This window comes from Phascolarctos cinereus, unplaced genomic scaffold (assembly GCF_003287225.1).
Source record: "Phascolarctos cinereus isolate Bilbo 61053 unplaced genomic scaffold, phaCin_HiC Scaffold_726;HRSCAF=1367, whole genome shotgun sequence".
Classification (NCBI taxonomy): domain Eukaryota; kingdom Metazoa; phylum Chordata; class Mammalia; order Diprotodontia; family Phascolarctidae; genus Phascolarctos; species Phascolarctos cinereus.
This window is the reverse complement of record NW_027556098.1, coordinates 363514956-363536757: the sequence shown is the minus strand read 5'-3', so window position 1 is coordinate 363536757 and position 21802 is coordinate 363514956. Positions and strand designations below refer to the sequence as shown.

The following is a 21802-nucleotide window of genomic DNA, read 5'->3' as shown; positions in this document are numbered from 1 at the left end:
TAATTTGCAATTATGTCCTTTTGCTGCAATTCCTTGTTTTACATTATTTGGCACCGAGATCACAAGATGTTGACACATTGATTCATTATGAAAGCAAATTTTTATCTCATTAGATAAGAACCATATCTTTGACAAATAGTTCATTTTTCCAAGTCTCTCCTTGATTATACCCATTCCTTTCCAATTAGGTAAGGCAGGTGAGTTCCCAGGCCACTGAAGAAGGTTTATTTCCATCTCTTGCATCCATATCTTAATTTCTCATGATGTGACATTGTATAAAGTTATATTGTAGTATTTTCTTTCCATTTTGAATTTCCCTGCACTTCCAGAGTAATCCTCCTTTTCATTATGTCAGTATATTTATTAGAGTTCATGATTCCCTGAATTGGGACAAATCTTCCAAGTCCTACTGGGAGTAAAAAAAAAAATCCCTCATTTTTCAAAAGAATGTTTTAAGAGTTCTGATAAAAATGCCCAGATCTAACAGGCTCTTCTGGACTTCTGACAATGGTTTTGCCATAACCCTGAAGAAAAAAGTATGCTTCAAAAACAAAAATTATCTTTTTCAATATTGAATACTCCAATCTTTGTATTATCTTGTCTATACCACCATTTTTCCCCTTCATAGCAACAGTAAGACCCTTTAAAAAAAAGTTTTCTCTTTTGCCTGTTTTCTGAATATTAATTAGGTGATTTTGCAGTGATTAATTTGTCACTTCTTGGTGATTTTTTTTCTCCCCAGCAACACTTTGTTCTGTGTTTTGGTGTAATTGGTCCTGCATTTCCTTGTGGGACTTGAATAATCCTTGAATGACACCAACAACTGCTGGGATATTGTTAACAGTCGTGGATGTGTGCTCTTCGAGACCTTTGCACATTTCCTTGGAGTGATAGCCATTCTTTAAAACCAGAATGTGAAACAGATGAAACACATGTGTATGGCAGAGAATTCAAGCCCTCAACCGACAGAGAACAAAGTAACGGTGGAAGACATCAGCTGGATCCAGTTTTGTCTGGACAAGTTCGGAGGTTCCAATTCAGCCTAATGTCCATAGAAGCACACTCAGATAATTATTGTGGGTACAAGAGAAAATCCGCATGAAAATTGCTTGTCCAATGAAATAACCACACCATTGTAATTGGTAGATTCTTACCCAAGCTACACCATCATGACCATAACCAAATCAGTCACTGCTACTGCAGGATATTCCAATCAACTGTCCTATGTCTCCACTCACCATCCATTTAATTTTTCAAACCCTTTTCAAACTACTCCTCCTTGGCTACTACTCCACTCTACTTATCTCTCCCCATGAGAAAGTAAGATCCTTATACTAGTGCATTGTAGGTGGAGCTGTGAACTAGGGAGCAATTTGGAACCATACCCAAAGGGCTATAAACTATGCATACCCTTTGACCCAGCAATACCACTTCTAAGGCTGTATCCCAAAGAGATCATAAGAACAAGGAAAGGACCTATACATACAAAAATATTTATAGCAGCTCTTTTTGTTTTGGCCAAGAATTGGAAATTGAGGAGATGCTCATCAATTGGAGTATGGCTGAGCAAGTTGTGGTATGTGAACGTAATGGAAGACTATTGTGCTGTAAGAAATGAGGAACAGGCTGACTTCAGAAAAACCTGGAAAGACTTGTATGGACTGATGCTGAGTGAAGTGAGCAGAACCAGAAGAACATTGTACATAGTAACAGCATCATTGTGCACTAACTTTCATAGACTTGGCTCTTCTCAGCAATGCAAAGATCTAAGCCAATTCTAAAAGACTCATGATGGAAAATGCTATCCACATCCAAAGAACTTTGGAGTCTGAATGTAGATGGAAGCATACCATTTGATCTTTTTCTTTTGTTGTTTAGTTTTGTTTCTTCTTTCTCTGGTTCCCCTCCCTTGGTTCTGATGCTTCTTTACAACATGACTAGTGTTTAATACGAATGTATATGTAGAGCCTATATCAGGTTCCATGCTATCTTGGGGAGGAGGGAGGAGAGGGAGGGGGAAAAAATTGAAAACTCAAAGTTTATGGAAGTGAATGTTGAAAACTGTAAAAAAAAAAAAATTTTTTTTTTTTGGTGAGGCAACTGGGGTTAAGTGACTTGCCCAGTGTCACACAGCTAAGAAGTGTTATGTATCTGAGGCCAGATTTGAACTCAGGTCCTCCTGACTCCAGGGCCAGTGCTCTATCCACTGCACCACCTAGCTGCCCCCAAATATTTTTTTAAAAGGTCCTTGAAGACAGAGATTGTCACTTTTTTTAATCACTAGTATATGTATGTATATTTATGTATAGATATAGATATAGATACACACATTCCTAAAAAAAGAAACCAATTAAACTAAAACAAGTACTACAATAAAAATATTTTAAAGCAAATTCACAAATCCCAGGTTAAGAACACCTGTTAGTCTAACTTTGTCATTTTATAAAGTTGAGCCCACAGATCTGTGACTTGCCTAAAATCTCACAGGCAGTGAGTTGGCCTCAAGCCCACGTTTTCCAACTCCAAATGTGGTATTCTTGTCATATTGCTATTTAAAAACAATGTTTGCAGCAACACCTCTATTCTGTAATGCTGTGATTTCAACTGCTTTTCCAACACCTGTGTGTGTACTATCATCCCAAGGAATGTCAGGAAGTTATCAAAACAAAATTAATTCACATTAAATATATACATATCTAACCTAATATCAACATATGCCCCATATGTACTCTTAGGACAGGAGCTCAGCATTCAGAGAATGATGCTAGTTAGAAGGACCCTTACAGATCATGTAGTCCAATCTGTTCATTTTACAGACGAGAAAACTGAGCTCCAGAGAGGAAAAGTGACTCGCCAAAGGTCACACGGGGAATTAACGACGGCTGATTACAATCAGAATCGCAAGAGTTGGAAGGCTTATTAATTATTATCTAGTCCAAGATACTGGTACTTAAATAGAAACCCTGCTTTATAATTTCCCCCAAACACCCGGCCATCCAGTTTCTGTTTGGAGACCTCTGGTGATAGGGAACTCCTTATCTACCAAAGCGGCCCACTCTAATCCAAGCGTTTTGAATTCTGGTCTAACTTCCTAACAACTGAACCACAAGGATGTCTGAAACAACTGCCCTCAATGGAAGCATGCACAGTCAGAAGTTAGGGAGCCCTGGGACCCAGATGTCTCCCTTCCCAACCCTGAGTCCTCAGAGGTCCCTCTCCTGACTCCATCTTATAATAACCACAAGACACAGGTCATTGGGAGTACAAAAATATGTCATTTCTTTTCTCCTTTTAATTACATCAGTTATCAAAGAAAGAACAGTCGTAACAAAAATACAGAGCTCTGATTTTTTTTTTGTGGGTTTTTTTGGTTGTTTTTTTCTTCCCTCCCCCCAGTCCCACCCCGTCCTCCTGAAGTGGCCCAGCCAGCCTCGATTCAGCTGAACTTGTGCTCAGGCTGGCGATGGCTGGCTGAATAGGAGTACGCCTTGCCCAGCACCAGCCGGTCCCGCAGCAGCTTGAAGAAGGCGTAGTAGTTGCTGAAAAGGATGAGTGCCAGAGAAATGGTCTGGTGCCATTTCTCTGAGGAGACCAGTGAATACAGCTGGTAGAAGATGACAGCTCCCTCGAGCAGAAGAAGGATATTGAGGATCCTCAGTGGTTTGCTAAAAAAAAACTAGCAGAGGGGAGGGGTTATTGTTCCACAAGGGATTTCTTTGGACAGACCCAGCTAGGATGCTTCCTCCTCCAGAAAGGCCTCCTGGGATGACCCAGTGGCAATGACCTTTCCCTCTTCTCTCTTCCACACAGCACCCTGTTCACATCTATTCTACGCACACAAAAGATATTCATTTGCATTATATTTATTTGTGCAGGTGTATCCGCATCTACTAGAATAGATTATAATGCCGCAAAGGTTTGATCTAGTTTTGTATCCCAAATACTTAGGTATTCAGCACCGGAACACACACAGCATTGTATTTACTGAATTGAACTTTGGGCGATGAGACGAGTGAGTCATTTGCATCCTCGGGTGGGGCTCCCCCTCCCAGGCAGCAGGATCTGCCCCACCCACACCCCATCCCACCCCTCATGTCCCATTTTCTGGTAGAGAAGACACTCACGTGGAAGCGGAAGTGGGAGACGTCTGAAGGCACCGCCACATTGTAATGGCCAATGGCTTTGTAGACATTTTTGCTGTGTTTCACCAGTACACCCTGTGGCCACATGCAGTCCTCGGTCCACCTGGGGGGAAAGCCCAGCAGTGTCCTGTCACACCAGGCCCCTGCCTCTGTCCGGCGGCTTGGGACCTATCTATGGGGATAAGAGCTGCAAGAGCACTGAGGCTGGGATGAGACAGCAGGCCTGACTTATGGCCCTGCCTCTGCCAGTGAGCTGATGGGTGACCTCAGTCAAGTCACGTCTGAGCTTCCTCACCTGTGTGGCACAGTGGTCAGACTACATGCCGTTCACGCTCCCTGTCAACTCTCATCTGGCAGTGTGATATGGCAGGGAAAAGAAGCCAGAATGAACAAGAGCTGTTACCTACACTGCCCAGTACTCGGACCTTAGCAGAAGCCCTCATCTGCAACCAATAGGGGTTACCTTTAAAAAGCCCACTCTATACATGCTAATACACCATTCACATGCAGTCAGAACAAGCTTCTTTATGTAGAGACCTGGTTATGTCACTCCTTGGCTCAAAACCTTTCAAAGGCTCCCTAGTGACTACAGATCAAAGTTGAAAGTCCCTTGCTTGACATTCAAAGCCCTTCATAATCCGGACTCTCCTTAACTTTTCATCCCTTTTCACACAATTTCATATACTCTACACTAGAGGGAGACCGGCTCTCTTGTACATCCTTTCTGCTTTCTTGCCTGCACCCTCCCCATCTCCCAGCTACTGGATTTCTACCCATCCTGCTTTCCAGGCAATCGTCCCTGATCCCCTCGGCTAGCAGTCATCTATTCCCATGGCACCCTCCCACCATTCTGTGTATTGGTCGTGATGGACTGGGCATCCCAGGAGCACAAGGGCTTACCCTGCCTTTGCTAGCTCTGAATCTTGCCTGACATCTAACACAATTCTTTGCACACAGCAGGCACTTAATAACTACCTACGGAATGGGAGTGGTACAGTGGCCTTGCTGGGGCTTTCAAGAGAAGGCTAGATAATCACTTCCAAGGGTACCACAGAAGGAGCGGGAATGAGTTGGCCTGAATGTCCTCTGAAGGCCCTTCTGGTTCTGAGATCCCATCCTACCCTTTTCTAAAAACTCCAGACTGGTCATTTCAGGGAAACCCCTTCTGCTAATGGATCGGCATCTCCCTGTCACTTGCCTTCTTGAGAGCTGTGGGGAGCACCTGCGCCTAGGTTTTCCTGACGAGGCATGGCCATGCTGCTTTTACTCCACATAAGAAGGCAATGGGGCTATAACGGGAGTCTAGGGTCTAGACTCAGGCTATTCAGTGGGTCGGTTGGAAGTCTGAGACTCTATTTGACCGTGAGGTCCTTGAGAGCAGGGACTGTTTTGTGCCTGTCTTTGTCGCCCTAGTTCTTAGCACAGTGCCTGGCAGACAACAGGCCCTTAATACGCGCTTGGTGACTTAAGGCTGAGGCAAAATACCCCATTCAAAGCCTCTGCCTCAGGAAAGCCTCACTTAAGTCCCACCCCCCACCCCTGCTGAAGACACTACCATCCTTCCAATCTCCCAGGCTGGCAACACTGGCATTCTCCCTGCCCTTCACCCTGCCTCGCTCCACAAAGACAATCAGTTGCCAAGCTTTGCTGTTTCTACCTGCACAACATCTCCTCTCTACTCACAAACACACCACCTTAGTTCAGGCCTTCAGAACCTCTTGCCTGGATTATTCCCACAGTCTCCTAATTGGTCTCCTGCCTCAAGTCTCCCCCCAACTCCAGCACATTTTCCCCAATGCTGCCAAAGTGATTTTCCTTAAATGCAGATCTGACCGTGTTACTCCCCACTCAACAATCCCCAATGGCTCCCTATTGCCTTTAGAATCAAATACAATCTCCTCTGTTTTGTTTCTAAAACCTTCACTCCTGGCCCCAGCCTCTATTTCTAGTCATACTGTACATTACTCTCCACACCCCAGCCAGACTGGTCTTCTCTAGGCTCTTCCCCTACAGCTTTGCGTTCCCTGTCTCCACACCTTTGAAAAGGGCCATTGCACACGCCTGCAGTACACCAGCTCCTCACTCCACTTCCCAGAACAGCCCTCTGCCCAGGTGAAGCCCTTCCTGATCTCCTCAACCACTAGTAATGCCTTGTTTCAAACCACCTCGTCCTTTACTTTGTATTTATTCTTTTCACTTTGATTGTGTAGAGACTTCTACATATACTTGTTCTCTGCCCTGGCAGAACGGGAACCCCTTATGATCAGAGGTGGCTTTGTTCTCTGCTGGACTGGCACCCAGTAGGTGCTTAATGATGGAAGGAGGCTAAAAAGGGTGTCAGATCTAGATCAGGGAGCCTGGGGTGAGGGCAGCCCTGTGTTCAGAAGGGGACTTTAAATCATTTTCCCATCTGAGAATCGGAGATCTGCATTAAATTTTTTTTCCTAAAATATGTTCACGTCTGGAATTCAGAGGTACTAAGGGTAAGAAGAAACTGTTTATGTCCTCAACCAAACCAGAAAAGCTTCGGTCTGACTATACACACATATCAGTTATCCCAACATGGCTTTGTTTTGTTTGGTAAGAAATATACAAGATCGTGGTGGCATTTACGTGACAGCGAATGAGATCTGGAAGTGAACCTCTTTAAAACAAGCTTCTTTAAAGAAGCTGAGAATCTGGATTGGAGTCACAAGATCTGGATTCAAATCCTGCCTCAGACACATACTTGATGCATGAATATGGACAAATCACTTAACCCTTAGTGCCCTCTTCCTCAATGGTAAAACAAGGCTCATGAGAATTCTCTGGGCTGCCTTCCAGGGGGCTGCTGTGAGGAAAGTGTTCTTCAGACCTCAATGGGCTAGAGAAGGGGAAATGATGATGACGATGTTTCTCCATTTGTAAAACAGGCACATTACCAGAGTGCAGAATCACAGCTTCTCAGAGGGCATGGGGTCCAAGTGTTCCTGAGCAGGAATCTCCTTCATACCACTGCTGACAGGCATTCCCTCAGCCTCCACTGACACCTGGACTGTCCTCTCTCCTGGGACATCTGGTTCACTTCTGGAAAGGACTACAAAATTTTCCCTTAATCTGCCTCAACGACTTCTTAGCATTATAGATTTAGATCTAGAAGGGACTTTAAAGGCCACTAAGTCTAACCCTCTCATGTTTACCTATGCAGAAACTGAGGCACAGAGCAGTTAAGTGACTTGTCCAGGTTCCCAGAGCTAATATGAGTCTGGGGAGGGACTGGAACCCAGACACTGGTGACTCCCAAGTCCAGAGCTTAATCCATGACTCCTGGTTAAGCCTCCTGGAGCCAAGCAGAGAAAGTCTACTCCTGTTTCCATAGATTAGAGAGGGCTAGGTGGCACAGTGGCTAGAGAATTGGGCCTCAGAGACTTACGAACTGTATGACTCAGTTTTCTCATCTGTAAAATGGGGATCACAATAGCACCTACCTCCCTAGGCTGTTGTGAGGATCAAATGAGATGATAATCTTAAAGTGCTTAGCACAGTGCCTGGCACATAGCAGATGTCACAGCAATGTTAGCTATTAAGATTCTAGAACCAGAAAGGACCTTAGGGCTCATGTGATCAATCAATCTAACCCTGAAGCCCAGAGTGACACGTCCAGAGTCACACACCAGCAGAAATGAGTTTAAAATCCAGGTCCTCAGAACGGAAATCCAGCCATCTATCTGCCACGCTGCCTCCTGAGAATCCTCTAGTTAGGTGAAATGGGAGTTAGGAGGGGTCTCTGGCAGAAGCCTCAGCCTGGCAGAGGGGGTACTTTTTTGGCCCTGCCTCCCTCCCTCCCAGGCACAAGCCCTCCTTGAGCCCCTCGCCCCCTTCACAGTCTGCTGGAGGTGGCTGAGCTCCCGCTCGCCCCTACCCTTGGTCTCCCCCCACCCCCCACTTACTGATGCTGAAGCACGTTTGAGCAGAGGGCAGGGTCCACCTTTTGCCAGCAGCCCAGGTGAGCAGCAGCTTTGTGGAGCAGGTCACAATAGTGTGCAGGCAGGAGGTGCTGGGTGAGGATCACCGAGGTGCTGATGGACACCAGCAGGAAGAGCTCACAGGACCAGCGCTTGTCATAATAATGGGTGTTCTGGGGAAGGAGACAAAGGGGAAAGTGTGGTGGCATCAGAAAATAGGAGAGGACCCATCCTCTTGGGGCCTGCCTCTTCACCAGCTCCCAGGCCTCCCCTTAAGGAGAAAGTCAGCTTCCCATGGGATTTGGGCTAGAAGGATCCTTAGAGATCACCTATGATCTTTTTATTTTCCAGGTAAAGAAACTGAAGACCTAAGGGGAGGAAGGTCAGAAAGGTAGTAAACCAGTTCCCAGAATCACAAAATCCCAGAGCTGAAAGGGACCTTAGAGGTTGCCGACCCAGCTCAATCCTGAACAAGAATCCCTTCTAAAACAAAGTAGACTAGCACAGTTATCCAGTTTTTGCCCAAATATCTCCAGGCAGGCTGCACCCCTTTGGGGCAATTCTGTTAGGAAGTCTGTCCTTACATCCTGTGTGCCTCTGGGATCAAACAAAACGGATGTGACCCCTCGGGCAAGGGGTGGTCCCTTAAATGCTAGAAAGCAGTTAACTTGACTCCGACCAGCCCCCTCTTGCTTGGGCTAACCACGAGTTCCTTCAAAAATCATTCTTCCTATGATTTTGGGTTTTTCCACGTCATCCTAGGTGCCCTCCACCAGACAGCTTGTCAATATATTTCTTAAAACTGAAAACAAAACTCCACACATGACCCAGCCCAAGCACAGTCCAGCAGAACTACTACTGCCCTAGTCCTGAACACTGGGGCCCTCTTAATTCAGCCCAAGATTATCTTTGCTTTTTTTGGCTGCCTCAACACAACCAATATACTTTTAAAATAAAATTTTGTTGCTATCTTCTATTTTTATATCTCACCATATCTCTTACCTTCCTCTCTCCCAGAAAGCCATTCCTTATAATAATGAATATCAAAAAAAAAAAAAAGAAGAGGTTCTGTGGAATTGACCCATGTATCAAAAAGCCTGACATACATGTGAAGAAATGCTCGAAATCACTATTGATTAGAGAAATGCAAATCAAAACGACTCTGAGGTACCACATCACACCTATCAGATCGGCCAACATGACAAAACAAGAAAGTGATAAATGTTGGAGAAGATGTGGGAAAACCGCAACACTAATGCATTGTTGGTGGAGTTGTGAAATGATCCAACCATTGTGGAGAACAATTTGGAACTATGCCAACGGGCTATAAAAATGTACATACCCTTTGACCCAGCAATAGCACTTGTAGGGCTGTATCCCAAAGAGATCATACAAATGGGAAAAGGACCCACATGTACAAAAATACTTACAGCAGCTCTTTTTGTGGTGGCAAAGAATCTGAAATTGAGAGGATGCCCATCAATTGGGGAATGGCTGAACAAGTTGTGGTATATGAATGTAATGGAATATTATTGTGCTATAAGAGATGAGTAGGCAGACCAGAAAAACCTGGAAAGACTTGTATGGTCTGAGGCTGAGTGCAGTGAGCAGAACCAAGAGAACGCTGTACACAATAACAGCCATGCTGTGCAATGACTAATACTGATAAGCTTAACCTTTCCCAGCAATACAAGGATCTAAGACATCTCCAAAGGCTTCGTGATGGAAAATGCTATCCACATCCAAAGAAAGAACTATGGAGTCTGAACGCAGATTGAAGTATACTATTTGCTATTTTTTTTTCTTCTGTTGAGTTTCGTTTCCTCTTTCTGGTGGTTCTTCCTACTGGTTCTAATTCTTACTTACAACATCACTAATGTGAAAATATGTTTAATAGGAATGTATATGTATAGCATACATCAGATTGTGCGCTGTCTTAGGGAGGGTGGTGGGGAGGAAGGGGGAGAAAAATTTTAAACTCAAAAGCATATGGAAGTGATTGTTGATAAATCAAAATTAATTAATAATAATAAAAAAAAGCCTCTCATAACAATCTGTTTTTCACACCCACAATCCTCCACCTCTGCAAAGGGGCCTTCTCACATCTCTTCTCTGGCAGCTAGGCAGCACAGTGGATGGAGCACAAGGCCTGGAAGTCAGGAAGACCAGAGTCCAACTCCGGCCTCAGACACTAGCTGTGTGACCTGAGCAAGTTGTTTAACTCTGCCTCATTTTCCCTGTCTGTAAAATGAGGATAATAACAGCACCAACCTCACTGGGTTGTTGTAAGGATCAAATGAGCTTGCTCTGCAAACCTCCCAGCACTGTATGTCTTAATGCTAGTTGTTATTATTATTACCATTATTCTTCTTTGCTTGGTCATTCTAGTTTTGACTGATTTGCTGTTCTGTCCATTTACATCACAGTCATCATGTGTATTGTTTTCCTGGTTCTGTTTATTTCTCTTTGCATCAATTCACAGAAGTCTTCTGCACTTTTCTGTATTCATCACTGTCATTGTTTGTTTGTTTTACAGCACAGCAATAATTCCATTACACTCAGGTACCACAATTTATTTAACTGTGCCCCATTTGATGGATAGAGGCAGCTTGGTGACAACATGCAGACAACTACATACAAATAAGACAGAGACAGGACAAACTGGAAGCAGTCAACAGAGAGAAGGCATTAGAATTTAGGGGGCTGCGAAAGGCTTTGTGTAGAAGATGAGATTTTAGGTGGGACTCGGAGGAGGCCAGGGAAGTTAGAAAGTGAAGATGAAGGAGAGCACTCCAGGCACAGGGGACGGCCAGTAAAAATGCCCGAGTCAGAAGACGAAGCATTGTGTTTGAGCAACAGCAAGAAAACTGGAGGAGGGGGTCAGGTATAAGAAGCCTGAAAAGGGTATAAGGGTGTGTGTGTGGGGGGGGACACGATAGACAGGTTATGAAGGGTTCGAATGCCAAGATGAAGATTTTATATCTGATCCTGGAGGAGATAAGGTACCACTAAACATGGCTCCAGTGAGTGATATGGCCAGACCTGTGCTTTATGAAGATGACTTTAGCTGTGTGACCCTGGGCAAGTCACTTAACCCCAAATGCCTTAAAAAAAAAAAAGATGACTTTAACAAATGAGTGAAGGATGGACTGGAGTGAGGGGAAACTCGAGGCAGGCAGACTCGCCAGCAGGCTACTGCAATAGTTCAAGCATAAGGTAACAACAGGCTGCAACAGGGTGGTGGTAGTGTCAAAGGAGAGATGGGGTCATCTTCTGAGGGATGGTGCAAGATAAAATCAATAATCCTTGCAAACAGACTGGATATGGGAAATGAGAGAATATTCTCCTCAGTTCAGGAGGATACCTCACAGTTTTGAGTCTGGATGACTGACAGGATAGCGGTGCCTTCAACAGTAACAGGGAAATTAGCAAGAGAAAGGTTTGGGGTGAGAGGAACGTGGAGTTTAAGATGCTGATGAGACATCGAATCTGAGACGTCCAACAGGCAGCTGGAGATTTAAATCTGGAGGTAAGGAGAGAGGATAGGGCTGGATAAGCAGATTTGAGAATCATCAGCATAGAGATGATAGCTAAACCCATGGGAGCTGATGAGATCACTAAGTGAAATTGCTCTTTCTTTTCAATATTGCTATTAGCTGTTTACATATTTTGGCTATCAGATCCTGATTAGATATTTATACAAAGATTCCCGACCCCCCCCCCCTTTTTACATGTCTTTCACCTGACCCACTCGATTCCTGGCCCAGATCTTCATCAGAGGAAATGATGACTACATCTTCCCAATGATTTTTTTTTTTGGTTCTGCCTCTTCTCATAGCATACTGTGACACTGACTTTGCTGAGCCCAAGGATGTGATTTATATTGATCTCTACTAAATTTCATCTTATTCCATTTAGAAGAAAGTTCTGGCCTGTCTAGACCTACTTGGATCCTGATTTTTGGACAAAGAACTGGATGAATTCTGTTGGCTTTGTGTTGCCTGCGAATCTAATGCAGCCTTTTTCCTAGTTACTGACTGAAATGTTAAACAGCCCAGGATCAAGTACGAGATCTCTAAGGCGCTCCACCAAAAGCCTTTTCTTTGAAGATCACACTGACCTGCTAATAATTCATCTGTACGTTCAGTCGTTCAACCAATTCTGAAAACCCCTGTCACCACTTTGCCTTTCAAGAAGAGCTTGAGATGCCCTAATAACATGACAATAAATAAATGTCTTTTGCAGAAAAGGCCCCACTATAAATACATGAGAGGAGAAGAGAAGGAGGCATCTTTCAGCATCTATGGCTGGGGGGAAATTCATAAACAGACAAGGGACAGAAGACATCCCAAAAGACAAAACAGACAATTTTTGACTTTATAAAATTTAAAAAGCTTTTGCCTGAACAGCACTAATGAAACCAATGAAACTAGAAGAGAAATATGTTGAGAAAGATTATTTTTTCAAATATCTCCAATAAAAATCTGACACCTAAAGCATATCAGCTCTGCCCAAAGGGCTATAAAGACGTACATACCCTTTAACCCAGCAATAGCACTTCTAGGGCCGTATCCCAGAGAGATCACACAAATGGGAAAAGGACCCACACGTACAAAAATATTGATAGCAGCTCTTTTTGTGGTGGCGAGAATTGGGAATTGAGGGGATGCCCAGCAATTGGGAACTGGTTGAATAAGCTGTGGTATATGAATGTAATGGAATACCATTGTGCTATAAGAAATGATGAGGAAGTGGACTTCAGAAAAATCTGGAAAGACTTGTATGGACTGATGCTGAGCGAAGTGAGCTGAAGCAGGAGAACGTTGTGCATAGTAACAGCCATGTTGTGTGATAACCGATTCTGATAGACATAGCTCTTCTCAGCAATGCAAGGATCTAAGACACCTCCAAAAGTCTCATGATGGAAAATGCTATCCACATCCAGAGAAAGAATTATGGAGTTAGAATGCAGATGGAAGCATACTATTTGCTCTTTTTTTTTTTCTTGTTTTGTTTCTTCTTTCTTGTGATTCCTTTTATTAATTCTAATTCTTCCTTACAACATGACTAATGTGAAAATATATTTATTAGGAATGTATATGTAGTTCTAATCAAGCTCCAACCATTGTTAGAATGTGTACGTACCCTGGATCTGAGTACTCACCAAGAAGACGTACACAAAACAAAATATCAAGATTGTTTTTCCCTGGTTTACATAGATATAAAAGGGGTCAGTTGGAAGGGGATTTTTGGAGACTTTGATGTCAGAGACAGGGAATCTCTGCTGTGTTCAGAAGCAGATCGTGTGCACAGCTTCTGTTGAGTCGGAGCGGGATGCCACTCTGTTGGCCTCCCTGACCAGACCTTTCGGCCGTTCTCCAGTCTCCCCGGTCTATTAGGTATTTGAGCTCACCTGGTCAGTGAGTGTGTATCCTTTCTTTTCTTATTCCTACTTTCCTTTATGTTGATTATTACTTATTGCACTGAATGTTATTCTTATCTTCATTGCTTGTGTGGTTTTTAATCATTAATAATCATTGTAAATAAATGTGATTATTTGTTAAGTTTACACTGAGTATGTGTCATTATATCTTGAGATCCGAACCTAACTTGATTCTGCGAAGTATATAATCCTTTTGATTACAGACACCTTGACAAAGGCTTTACTGAAATCCAGGTAAATCGTTTTCCTGCTCAGGTTAATCTAGTAAAATAAGGAGTTGTCTGATATGACCTTGTCTTGGTAGAGGAGAGAGAGCTGGTTTTCAAGGCAGCAGAGTGACCCTGCCTGGCTAAGTCAGTAATTCCCTTCGGTGAGCCTCAGTTGCCTCATCTGTCAGCGCTCTGAAAGTGCTGCAGAGCTCTGACTCAAAGTAGAGGCCAGACACAGCTGAGAGTGAGCCCGCAGGGAGCACACCTGCCGCAGGGGCGGAGAGGGAAGCTTCCTACACATGATCCCAGGGTCTTTTCATGCGTCCTCCCCCCGAGGGGGAAGTGCCCGCTGCCCATGGCTGCGCCTACCTTCACAAACCACACTGGCACAAAGGCCACGTAGTAGGCGCTGAGCATGGAGCTAACCAGCACCTCCTTCATGCGCCAGTTGAAGTCCATCTTGAGGAACTCCACCTCGCTGCGGATGAGATCGGGGGAGAGGCAGCAGGCATGGGTGGGCATGGCCTCAGCACCGTACAGCTGCTGAGTGTGCTGCTTCCACGTCTCTTTCAGAACTGTCAGGTAGTCCCGGCCTCGTGAAGGAGGGCCGCCTCCACTGCCGCCTGCCTCCCGAGGACCAATGTTGGCCACCTGGGTGAAGAGGCTTGTTTTTCGAAAGTCATAGTTCAGCTGCAGGAACGGGATGTACATTCCAAACCTGCGGCAGGAAGGAGGAGAAGAGACTGTGGGGATAATCATGGTTGTACACGAAGGAAGGACCTTAGACACCACGTCCCAAACATTAATTTTGCAAATTAGGAAACTAAAGATCAAAGGTGAAGGGACTGGCCCAAGGCCATTCATTTGACTCTGGATAACAAGAGCTGGCATTTATAAAGGTCCTTGATGTCCATGACCTCATCTCATCCTCTGGAAGTCCTGTGCATCCAAGGTCCTTCCCACCATACCACACTGCCTCTTCCTAGGGATTCCCCTGCCCCCAGAGTCCCCTTATCCCACCCCCACTTCCCTCCCAACCTCCATCATGTCCAGGGCCTGTGACCAATCCTGCCCCCAACCTTGACTTGCTAAGGGTCTTACAGCACTTTTTGGTCCTCCCTGTTTATATCTATTCCAGGGAGAGAACACTGTAAATGAGCCCCTGCGGGGAGAATGAGAGCTGGGTAAAGGCAAAGGGTCACTCACGGGTAACAGAGGAACAGGAGGTTAAGGAAGGAGTAGGTCCTGAAGAGGTGGATGATGGAACGGCACAGGCTCCAGCCTGTCCCGGTGAGGACGGCAAAGCGAGCGATGACCAAGAAGACTGAGCGTGGGAGGGAGACCTTGCTGCTCTGGGAAGCCTGGTGGGTGAGAGCAGGGAAGGCACGCTCGTCACTTAAGACGCCTCGCCCAGGAGTGTATTTCACAGTTTCCCATCTTCCCTGCTTCTTAAATAGCCCATGACCCCACAACAAAGGAATCAGGAAAAAAGGGATCTCCATCCTCTTTCCCTTGATCACAGGATTTAGAGCAAGGACAAGCCTCAGAGAGATCGAGTCCAGGTTAGACTCTTTCAACGATGGGGAAACAGGAGAGCCAGAGTGACTGAGTAACTGCATCAAGTGCTAACAAAGAGAAGAGTCAGCATTTGAATCCAGATCCTCTGACTCCAAACCCAAAGCTCTTTCTCCTATACCAACCAGCTTGTCCAATACAGCAACCAGCTCTCCTCTGAGAAGCCCATGGAGCTGACCGGAGGCCTTAACAAGGGAGATCACTTGTTTAGCTCTTCTCCAAACAAGCCCAGCAGGGGAGAGTAAGATCCTAGCTGGAAGCACATGAGCAAGTGGGCAAAACCAGGCTGTGGAGAAATGGTCCAGCGTAGAACACTGTGAGGGAACTGTGGTAGTGACCTTGGAAACACATTCCCCACCAGGGTTCGGGTCAGGAGTGGAGAGAGAGGTTATGGGGGACCAGAGCAGACGAGAACACAGACGTGGATAAAAAGTACAGCCCTTTCTAGAGCAAATTACCTCCTTCACGATGGCCCCGATGAGCCGTCGACCCAGCACCAAGGCGGTGACGGCCAACACGTCGAAGTCAATCAGGTGGAAGTTCTGTTAGGGAAAGAAGTCCAAGGGTGATGAAGTGCAGCACCTGGAGCCCTCTTCCCCACAAACAACACCAATGACTCCCACTTACACACCTGTTTAGGGCTTGTAAAATTCCCTCCCAACAACCCAGGTACTATGCACCTTGCTCCAGGGGCAGAATCACAGAGAAAAAGTTATAAAGCCAGAAGGGACCTAAGAGATTACCTAGGTTACTTCCCTCATTTTATAAAAAGTGAAACTGGTACTCAAAGAGAGGAACTCACTCTGCCCACAATCACTTTACAAATCAATGGCAGAGAAGGGAACCTAAGAATCCAGCCTAGAGTCAAGTCCCTTGACTTCTGGCTCTGTCATCTTTGGACTATACATTGCTTCGGGGCCTGTTTTCCTCTTCTGTTAAGTGGTAGGAACAGTTGTCCTACTCACCTCACAGAAATGGTTGAGAATACAGTGGGATCAGGTGGAGGACATAAAATGTACTCTACGGGGATCTGGCCTGCTTACACAGCTCCCTACACAGGCTCCATGTTAGTGAATCACATGGAATGTCAGAGCTGAAATGGCTCTTAGGGGCTCATTTTGTCCAAGTCCCTCATTTTTCAGAGGAGGAAACTGAGGTAGGCCAACTTAAGTATTAGCCTTCAGCTCTGAGGGAGTAGAGCCAGACAAGTAGGGAGTGCAGTGTTTTGGTCCTCATGTAGTAATTGGAGCTGGGAGGGAATGCTGAGAACCCAGGCAGATGTCCAGATGGGAAACCCAAGCAGAGCAGGAACCTACCAGGGAGGTATGTGATGGTGGGTGAGAAGGCGGGTACCACCAGACTGTCTTGTAGATGTTGATGTAGTGGACAAAGAGAGCTACAAGGTGGCAGAAGAAGAGCTGCAGTTCAAACAGGATGCTCGGCTGGACAGGCAGCTCCGGGATCTTGCAGTGCCGCAGGGGGATCACTGTCTGAGTAGCCAGAGGGGGACTGGAGAGGCCTGTGCCTGAGCTGCTCCTGAGGGGGTCAACATTAGGGAAGGGTGACCAGGGAGCCATGGTCTCTTGGGGAAAAATGGAAAGGGGTGGGAGGCAGGGGAAGGGGTTATCCCCATTTGGATCTATTTAAAAAAAAATTTTTTTTTTGTGAGGCAGTTGGGGTTAAGTGACTTGCCCAGAGTCACACAGCTAGTGAGTGTTATGTGTCTGAGGCTGGATTTGAACTCAGGTACTCCTGACTTCAGGGCCAGTGCTCTATCCATTGTGCCACCTAGCTGCTGCCCCCCCCCATATGGATCTATTAAGCACTTACTGCATGGCAGACTTTTACAAATATCTCATTTGATCCTCACAATAACCCTGGTAGGAGACCGAGGCAAAGCGATTTCCCAGGGTCAAACAGCTAGTAAGTGTCTAAGGCCAAACGTGAACTCAGGTCTTCCTAACTCCGGGCCCAGGGCTCTCTCCACTGTGCTCCCCAGTTGCCCTCATATGCACTGGGGCCTTCTATATGACATCTAGTCCTGACATGTCTTCAGGGCTAGAGGTCCATAATCCAACTGCCAGATCCACTTACATCTCCCACCGGCACCTGAAAACTCAATATGTCTAAAATAAAAGTCTTTATCCTGAAACTTGCTCCTTCTTCTGACTTCCCTATTTCTGTCTGTGGTATAAGCATTCAGTCACCCACTCTGCCACGTTAAAAACCTTGGTAGTACATCTTACTTTTCCCCCTGCTCACATCAAATCTGGTACCAAATCTTTTCAAATTCACTTCCATATCTCACATATCATCCCATTCATTTTTCTACCACCCTACTGATAGGTTCTTTATTGGACTGCTTGTTGATTAATTATCATCCCCCCAGGAGGCTGAAATATCATCTTTAGAGTTCTTCCCATGCCACAATAAGCTTTCTTATTTGCAGATCTGCCCACATCATCTCTGCTCAAAACTCTGTACTGGCCCCCTTACCTTCTACTCAGTAAAGTCCAAATTTCAGTTTTTCCACAATACAGCACCACTACCTTTCTGGTTTTACCTCATATTACTCCCCTGCAGGGGTGAAGAATGAAGGGTATGCACACTAAAACACTATCTGCACCCTCAAAAACGCCCTATGCACCCACTCTCCTGTGCCTTCCCTCTTTGCTTAGTATAACACACTCCCTCTTTCTCTTAAGTGTACTGAATTCTTACCTATGCTTAAAAGTCCAATTCAAACTTTGCCTCTTCAAGAATTCTCCCACTCTTTAATGCACTTAATCCCCAACTCCCTAATGCGCTTAACTTATTATCCTTTAGATTGTGAACTCTCTGAAAGCAGTGAATGCCACCATGAGCCTTCTGCTTCTCCCACTGTCCGTCGTGGGCCACACAGTTAAGTGCCTAAACCTCTGCTAAAGCAGCCACCTAGAGCGATCACCTCCCCCCACCCCTCCCCGAAGCCACAGGCTGACTAGCCCAAGGTCCTAGGGTCCTAAGTGAGAGGAAGGGGAGGCTGGCAAAAATGGGCCGTGTTATAGAAACAGTATATCAAATGAGATAATTATAAAGCATTTAGCCCACTGTGCCTGGCAAACTGTTAAGTGCTATACAAAGGTTAGTTATTATTATAATTGTTAATACTTTAAGGATTAAGAAAAGTTCCTTCCTAGTGCCGACCCTGGGGAGTAGGGGAAGCCCCTTCACTCCTCGGCCCCCCCAACATCTCGGAGTCCTGGGGTGACCCCCGGGGGGTCGCGTGGCTCACCTAGCCCTGGACCGGACGCCTGTGACCGAAGAGCTGGAGGCGTGCCCGGGCCCACCGCTCGGACCCGTCTCACAGAGTGGGTTTCGGCAGTAGGACGTCCTGTTGGGGCCTCTCCGACCTCCTGTGCTCCCAAACACAGAGCAGAACCATGAGCGGGTGAGCAGCCCGGAGGGCACGGGAGGCAAGCGGGCGGAAGGGGGCAGCCTCGGGAACACCCGCCCCCTTGGAACACCAGCATCGAAGCTCCGCCCCTCCGGAGGCCCCGCCCAGCGGCCAGCAACCCCCCCCACCTTCTTGCCGCCGGGACTCTAGAGGCCCCGCCCACCCCATCTAAGCCCCACCCCGTACTGGAGAAGCACGCCCCCCTCCCTTCTTTCCCCTCCCCTCCCCTTTTCTTCCTTCTCCCGACACCCGGCGCGAGACTCGGGTCTGAAGAGGGCGGCGGTTCGGTGTTCCAATCACCCAAGGTCCTCATCTCCGCTCCAGCCAGCCCTAGTCTAGCCTAACCTAGCCCGGTCCATTGCTCCCTGGTTCAGCACCACTCACCCATCTCCTCCCCCGGCGCTCCCCTCGCCCTCGCCGCCGCCGCCGCCGCCGCCGCCGCCGCTCTTGCGGACAATATGTCGGCGGCGACGGCAGCCGGGAGGGGACAAACTACCGCAACCCCGTGCCTGGGCCTGAGGCGCGCGCTCTCGCGCCCCGCGCTGATGCTTCATTTGCATAGGAGGGAGGGAGAGAGAAGCGAGGCGGGGGCGCGCTTTAAAGGGGCGACAGGGGGCAGCCTGGTGAAAGGCCCTCCTTTCCTCGTCTTCTTTTCTTACCCTCTCCACAAGCCCCAGAGGCATAGCTTGAATAAACTAGAAGTCTCTGGAGACCATCTCGTCCTGCCCTCTTTAAGGGTGTCCTGGGGACTCAGTACCCGATTCCTGTCTCACACCCCGTGTGACCTAGACAAAATCCTTTTCCCTCACTGGGCCTCAGTTTCTCCCCTCTGTAAAACTAAAGCGCTGGTCTCCAGATGATGTGTCTATGGGCCCTCCTCAGCTCTAAATCTAGGATTCTGAGGGATTATGCCCCAGGTCACATGGCAAGTTACCGGCAGAACGGAGCACTAGAACCCAGATCTCCTGCCTCCCAGGCTTCAATTCTGCCAGTTCATACCCACTAGGATTCTATTTTGGCACTCTGCAAAGGAGACCCCCCCAGCCCTTTCCTCATCAGTAGGGAAGGCAGTCTGAGCCTTTGTGCAGGGTGAGGTTTAACCAGGGATCCAACTTTTCTTTTTTTATTTGGATAACTATTTCAATGTAATTGGTTTCCTTTGTAATCTTACATATTTTATTTTATGCATTTAAAAACGTTGTTCTGAGAAGGGGTCTGTAGGCTTTTCACCAAAGTGCCCAAGGGGTCCAAGACACATAAAATGTTAAGAATCTGACTCTGCTTTAAGGGACATTAGAAGCATGGAGCACCCCTAACAGACCCAGCCTTTGATACCTCCAGTGAAAGGGAAGTATTCTCTGGTTGCCTGATTAATTACGTCTGTTGTGAAATTCTGCCATATGTGGAGCTGAGATGTCCCCTCCCCCTGACTTTCCACACCTTGGTCCTTCTTATCTCTTTTCTCAGCCCTTTCAAGTCCTCTTCCTAAGTCTTCTCTGTTCCTTAAACCAATTCCTCATGTGACAGTGGTGGAAGGTTCCCCCCACCCCCATCATCCCCTCACCTTTCTCTGGATACACCTGACTTTCCCCAATGTTCTTCTTTGAACACGGCACTCAGAATGAGGCACATTGCCACAGATCATCACACACACACACACACACACACACACACACACAAAAGAAGCCTGTTTAAAATGATATATTGGGTGCTAACACAACACCCATTGTTAGCATCTGAGTTTTTCTTCCCAGCTTTCTTGTCCCTTAGCTGGAGGCCAGTTTCCCCTCCCCTTCTCAATATCATCTGGGGCAGGAAAACTTACCTCTCTTTTCCTCTGAAATCACATCCCTAGATCCTATGGGAAGGGGAGGGGGGGTGGGGAGGGAAGTGACCAGTCGCCTGACCACTCAGCCACCAGGGTCATAGGAAGAGAACTATGATCTCAATTTTGCTTCCCCTGAGGATTTCCCTTAGAGGCGAAGAATCCCAGAGAGGCAGAGTCATAGGCTTCAGGACCCACATAATAGAAACTATCGTTCATTCAAGCTTCTTCCTCTAGGAACTGTCCTTCAAAGTGTAATAAACCAACCAACCTCATACATGTCACCTGAAGCTCAAGCTCACCAACCGGACAATTAGGGCTGAGGCCACTTAGAAGATGTAGAACGTCAAGGTTTTGGAGGCCTTCTCTGAACCTCCCCAACTAGAAGTGATCCTTCCCTTCTGAGATGTTTCTGACCTCCAACATACTGGACAATCTAATCTAGTTGGACACAATGAAAAATAAATGTCTGAACTGGACTGGATGGATCATAGAGATAATCTAGGCCAACAACCACATTTTGCAAAGGAGGCAAGTTAAATGGCTTGTCTTACTTTAGGGGAGCAAGAGTTAGGGTCTGAAGCCAGGTCCCCTGACTCAATACAGTACTCTTCCTACTATGCAGTCTTGCCTTGCCCCACAGACTGTAAACTACTGGAAGTCAACAAGCGTTTCTTCGTCACTTACTATGTGGAAAAGCAGGCTGCTAGGCAGTTGTGGTCTGCAAGGAACTTATGTCTACTAGTCCATGTAAGACATAGGCTGATATGCAAATATTATACCTGATGTTAACACAAAGTAATTTTAGGAGGGAATAAACACAATAGGTACTTAATATTTGTCAAATTGAACAGAGGTGAGATTAGGAGGTTACATAGCCTAAGAATAGGACTAAGAAAGAGGTGATGGGGACAAGCAGTAGGAACAGTAGGGTATGAAACTTTGAGATCTATGTAGAATTTTGTTGTTGTTCAGTCGTGTCTGACTCTGACTCCATTTGCGGTTTTCTTGGCCCGGGTACTGGAGCGGTTTGCCATTTCCTTTTCAAGACAGGTTTAAGTGACTTGCCCAGGGTCATACAGCCAGTAGGTAAGTCTTCCCAGGATCTTTTAAGTCTGCTGGTTTATGGAGGGCAAGCCAGATCTTGTGCAGTGCATGTATTGGCCACCAGAGGGCAGTGGGTAGCCAGGAATGGTCCCTATTAGCCCCACCCCTTCATCCTCATCAT

The 21802-nt window shown here is 46.3% G+C and overlaps 1 protein-coding gene across 1 annotated transcript; it reads right to left on the bottom strand.

Annotated features, from left to right (window-relative positions):
- Positions 1–3255: 3255 nt before the first annotated feature.
- TMEM39B (transmembrane protein 39B) lies at positions 3256–19259 on the bottom strand. Its single transcript, XM_020983537.2, has 9 exons — positions 19134–19259; positions 18588–18708; positions 16630–16849; positions 15772–15855; positions 14945–15099; positions 14108–14456; positions 8072–8259; positions 4125–4245; positions 3256–3676 (listed from the first exon to the last, which is right to left on the bottom strand). Exons 1-9 carry the CDS (start codon positions 19135–19137, stop codon positions 3437–3439), a joined length of 1482 nt encoding a protein of 493 aa, XP_020839196.1. The 5' UTR covers positions 19138–19259; the 3' UTR covers positions 3256–3436.
- Positions 19260–21802: the final 2543 nt, after the last annotated feature.